The sequence below is a fragment of the Austrofundulus limnaeus genome, unplaced genomic scaffold (genome assembly GCF_001266775.1).
Source record: "Austrofundulus limnaeus strain Quisiro unplaced genomic scaffold, Austrofundulus_limnaeus-1.0 Scaffold61, whole genome shotgun sequence".
In the NCBI taxonomy this organism is placed as follows: Eukaryota; Metazoa; Chordata; class Actinopteri; order Cyprinodontiformes; family Rivulidae; genus Austrofundulus; species Austrofundulus limnaeus.
The window spans coordinates 1,250,079-1,255,125 of NW_013952463.1; the positions used below are offsets into that span (position 1 = coordinate 1,250,079).

Consider the following 5,047-nt stretch of genomic DNA (forward strand, 5'->3'; position numbering starts at 1 on the left):
TATAATTACTGTTGCTATATTTACCTGTTAGACAAAAAGAATATATTTGAATACAAAAACCAAGGAGGATTGTTTAGGCTACTTACTTATTTGAGTAAAAAATGGATATTAAACGTAATTTTGAATTGGCACACAAGATGTAGAAGTTTAAACGCAAAAGAATGCTCACTTTGCTTACTTATCATTTAACTGCATTTATTCTAAGCCAGAAAAATATTTTATTGCTTGGACTACCATGCTTTTATTAGAGACAAGCAACAAATGTTTTCTACAAAATCATGCAAGTATTTTGTGTTAAAAACCATKAGTAAATTCCTGAAAGGTTCTTCTCTTTCTCATAGTAAGTGTTCAGTATTTATTGTTTTTTTTTGGTTACAGCTACTACAGTACACAGGTTGCAGACCCCTGATTAAGAAGAATTAGAGAAGTTAAAACTAAGTATGGATTACAGTAACAAACTATATATAATCTCAATTTTTCTGCAGCTAAATTGTAGTGAAAGACAAAGATCAGCTAATATAACTTGCAGCAGTTTGTTTTATTCCTAGGTTTTTGGTTTTTTTTCTTAAACATTTTAGTTAAAAAAACAAACAAATAAACGTTCAGAACCATCTTACCTTATCACCCTTGTTTGTTTTTTGTCAAGGTTAAGGTTGGAAGAAGGAAAAAGGCCCAAGACGTGTCTGATGTGACGTTTTTAATATTTGAAGCTGGTGCTGTTGATGCATGCTAATGTATTGGATGCTGAAAAGAAGCGATCAAGATCTGAACCCCACTTCTAGTGTTGTAATGGGAGATGGTAAAAAAATGGGGAAGAGGAGGAGGAAAAAAGAAGTCAGAATTTCAAACGGAAGAAAGAAGAAATGAAGGGTTGTTATGAAGTAATGAAGTTAAAGAAGTTATGAAGTTAAGATCAGAAGTTTACCTGGGTATGAGCGATTTCCTAACAACCTGCTATGTTATTACTTTATTTTATCGTTTCTTTCTCCTTAGCATGCTCGATTTCTTTATTATTTTATTAATTTTACCCTTTTTTTACCTCTATTAGACACGTCAATGATTAATCCCTCCAATTTTTTAAAATTAATTCTTGTGGCATTTCTTATAAGCTAATTATGCATATTTAAAAATATGTTGAATGTGATTGCCATGCAGCAAAATTACAAATATTTTGCGTTAAATCAGCTAAATATTGTGCTATAATAAACTTCCTCTGTAAAGGGCAATCATAAGGTGAGGGCTGTCACCTCCTAGCCCTTTGGTGTGGACTTCTTTGCAGTGTGTTTCTAACTCGAGTGTCTTGTCTGCCCAGGACTCGCACAGAGGCTCGAGGAGYGCGTCCCCTCGAGGCTCGGCCAAATCCGCCAGCCGCTCACCTGCACGCTCCAAAGATGGCTCTCGCCGTTCCAGGTCTAGGTCTCGTTCTCGATCCAGATCCAAATCCAAATCCAGGTAAAACGTTTGTTGTTAAAGCTGCATAGTTTAAGTTGATGACAAAATTAGATGGTTATTTTAATCCTTTTTATAAGCAATAAAAAAAAATTTTTAATTTCTCCATAGGTCTCGTTCTCATCGGAGCTCACGCAGGCGATATTCCCGCTCTCGTTCCCGCTCTCGGCGCCGACGTTCCAGGAGCCGATCTCGTAGCTCGGAGTACCGTCGGCGCAGGAGCCACAGCCGTTCTCCCATGTCAAACCGGCGCAGACACATTGGGAACAGGGTACCGTGTTACTTCTTTGTACTTAAGTGTTCAACTAAGTAAACTTAAAGTCAAGTTTAGCTGATTTAACAAGATCTTGAGCAAAAGCCATTTTTTGGAGCCCCATTTTAAAGGTTTTCAGTTTAAAATTCACAATATAAGTCTTTTAGCATCAGAACTTTCAAATTTTCATGTAAAAATCATAAATTTATCAACATTTTAAGTTTTTTGTTCACGACATTTTCATTGATTTCCTCCACCAGGCTAACCCAAACATCAGCGCCTGTCTGGGAGTGTTTGGTCTCAGCCTCTACACCACAGAAAGGGACCTGAGGGAGGTTTTCTCTAAATATGGCCCACTGAGTGACGTCAACATTGTGTATGACCAACAGTCCCGTCGCTCGAGGGGTTTCGCCTTTGTCTATTTTGAAAACAGCGAGGACTCCAAGGAGGTTAGTATGAGTAGAGATTTGGATTAAAACTGTAGCAATGTTGGTGATACTGATGGTGACGGTGCGGTCATTTAGGCTAAAGAGCACGCTAACGGCATGGAGCTGGACGGACGCCGTATCAGAGTGGACTTTTCAATTACCAAGCGAGCCCACACCCCCACGCCTGGAATCTACATGGGACGTCCCACGTAGTAAGTGTTTGAAAATGTAGTTACTTGGTTTTCAGGTACAGGTATCTTTTTATTGTGTGACCAGCTAAAGTATCCAAAAAACAGTTAATTCTGTGACCTTGCAGTGGGGGTGGTGGTGGCGGCGGTGGAGGAGGAGGCGGTGGTGGCAGCGGCGGCGGTTCATCTCGCCGTGTCTCACGGGACTATGATAGAGGCTACGACAGGGGCTATGACAGGGGTTATGATCGTGACTATGATCGCTATGATGAGCGAGAGTACCGATCATACAGGTGAGCTTATATTAAAGAAATTTAAAATCTTTTTTTTTTTTAAGGAAACTAATGAATATTTTTCCTTTTACAGGCGCAGATCTCCATCTCCATACTACAGCAGAGGCTACCGCTCTCGATCCCGTTCCTACTCGCCCCGTAAGTTCCTGCTTTATCATTTTCAACAATTTCTAACAACATACTGGAAATGGAAATATTTGTTAGATTTCCGGTAAGATGCATTGTAACTGAATCACTTACTTGATTTATTGTTTTTTACAGGTCACTACTGAGCTGAAGGACAGAGCCAGTGTTACTTTTGGACACTTTTTTTTTTTTTTTTTTTTTTTTTTTTTTTTTTTTACCAGTTCAATTGTGTGAAAAAAACTTCTGAGTGTATTTGTGTTTTTAAAGGAAGAGTTGATGAACACATCAGTCAGTGATCAGTTAAATGTACCCAAGTTTGCAGGGAATCTTGACAATAAAAGGAACAATAGTAGTAGATGATCTTAAGTCAGAAAATGGCTAAGTGGAAATAATCAGATATATGAATTTAGCTCTTTCTTCACTTAAATTAAATCTGGTGTCCTGCTGGAAATCCGACAGATTAAGGGTAAAAAAAAACATTAACAAATTTAGTAGAAATTACAGCTGACTTTTTTTTTTAATCCAAATGAGAGTTCCTGCCATTTTTATCCAAATGATTTTTTATTTTTGTGTAAGTGACTTTAACTGTTGTGAATTTACTTTTTGGTAGATTTTTAAAATCTTTTGTTTGTTTGGTGGTTACAAAATTTTTATTGGTTGTATTACAGACAATAAAAAATCTTGGGAGATTTTCCGTTTTTTTTTTTAACCAGTATTCAGTGTTGCCAACTTAGCAACTTTGTCATTAGATCTAGAGATTTTTTAGACCCCTCTAGTGACTTTTTTCTTCTTTTCAAAAAGTGACTAGCGACAAATCTAGTGACTTTTCTCAGTGTTTTAGAGACTTTAGGTGCTTTGTCGACATTATTTTCCAAGCACTTTTTTCCTTTCCTCTGCAAGCAGCGAACACAGAAGTGAGCCCCTGCCCCTTCCAAATGCCGTCAGACTCACTGAAGCCGTGCAGCACCCCCAACCTCTCCCCCCAACCCTGGCTGAAGTCAGCTGAGAGGAGACAGCTGCAAGCGAATCACGCATGTGCAAAGCTGCCACTACTTCTACCTGGTTTACAGAGCGGGATGTAATATTTACTGTAATGTTTTTTCTCTGATAGTGTCTCTAAACCAAATCTCTGGAGCCAGCTGTGTTTGACTCTCAGATCAGTCACTGCTTCACCTCTTCCTCCCGGTGCCTCATGACATCGAACAGTCTGCAGATTCATTTTAAGATTCCCACAATTTTAATTAATGTGGATCTAAGCATTGAAGTCATAAAATTATTTTTATTTCATTAAGTTTAATTGCAGTTCTAAACGTATTTAGTGTTTTTATTCACTTTTTTTCTCTTCATCATCTCCTATAACTAAGATCACAATTACTGGCAAACATCCAACTATGGAAAATAAGTGATGACGTCTAGCGACTTTTAGGACAGACAATAGGGACTTTTCTCGCTCAGGAGTTGGCAACACTGCCAGTATTTGCCTACTGTGATCTTTTTGATCTGTTAGGTCTCATTAATACATCTGTGTTTTTTTTCTTTAGTCCAGTTACTCAGAAAAGTTTTAAGTTCAAACTGTCCAACTCTTAAAACTTATATYAGCTGTTCATAAAGATGAGATGCAATAATGAAGAGTGGAAGTTTTGACTTATATTCCTATTAGGACGTTCGTGATAAATTGTAAAGTAATTTGGCTGAGATGTTTAATACTTCTACTTTGTATATTATTATTGATACCCATTTCATTTAAAATTTAACATGTAATCTTGGTAATTTTAGAGAAATGTTTGCAAGAACAAGACTGGCCTCTAACCTTCAGATAAAAAAGAAACATGTTTTKTTCTAATGTCAAACATAAAACTAAAATGCTGAATAAAATTAAAAGGCTCAAATTCTGATTGCTGACTAAACTCATCTGTACACCCATAAGGTCTAAAGAAATAAAATTAATGCTTCTGAACAGAAGCCATAGACCAATGAGGYATATCAAATGTCATCAGTGATTTGTACCTCATTGCCATAGACCAGTGGTTCCCAAACTTTTTATCTTCTGACCCACAAAATATCCATGGCAAAAACTTGTGACCCCAAATATTACTCGTCTGAGTACACAAACTTCGTTAATAACCCTAAAAACACAGGCTTTTTTGACAATCTAAACAACTTGTACACAAATATAAATACTTATTTATACTTATTTTGTGTTTTTGTAATAGTTATAGGAAAAATATTACATCAGCAATTATTTTATTACCCTTTAAATTGATTTCTGGAGATTATCCAAGGTGCTTCATGACCCATAATTGGGTCCCA

The 5,047-nt window shown here is 36.9% G+C and overlaps 1 protein-coding gene across 1 annotated transcript in view; it reads left to right on the plus strand.

The window, feature by feature from the left end:
* The window catches only part of LOC106518464 (transformer-2 protein homolog alpha), a 4,144-nt gene extending 718 nt beyond the window's left edge, over nt 1-3,426 (plus strand). Inside the window, exons 2-8 of the mRNA XM_014009765.1 lie at nt 1,313-1,452; nt 1,561-1,720; nt 1,963-2,151; nt 2,227-2,342; nt 2,447-2,611; nt 2,685-2,749; nt 2,873-3,426. Of these exons, the coding sequence (XP_013865219.1) occupies nt 1,313-1,452; nt 1,561-1,720; nt 1,963-2,151; nt 2,227-2,342; nt 2,447-2,611; nt 2,685-2,749; nt 2,873-2,883 (846 nt within the window). The 3' untranslated portion in view covers nt 2,884-3,426. The remainder of the gene's footprint in view (nt 1-1,312; nt 1,453-1,560; nt 1,721-1,962; nt 2,152-2,226; nt 2,343-2,446; nt 2,612-2,684; nt 2,750-2,872) is intronic.
* The last annotated feature ends 1,621 nt before the right edge of the window (nt 3,427-5,047 follow it).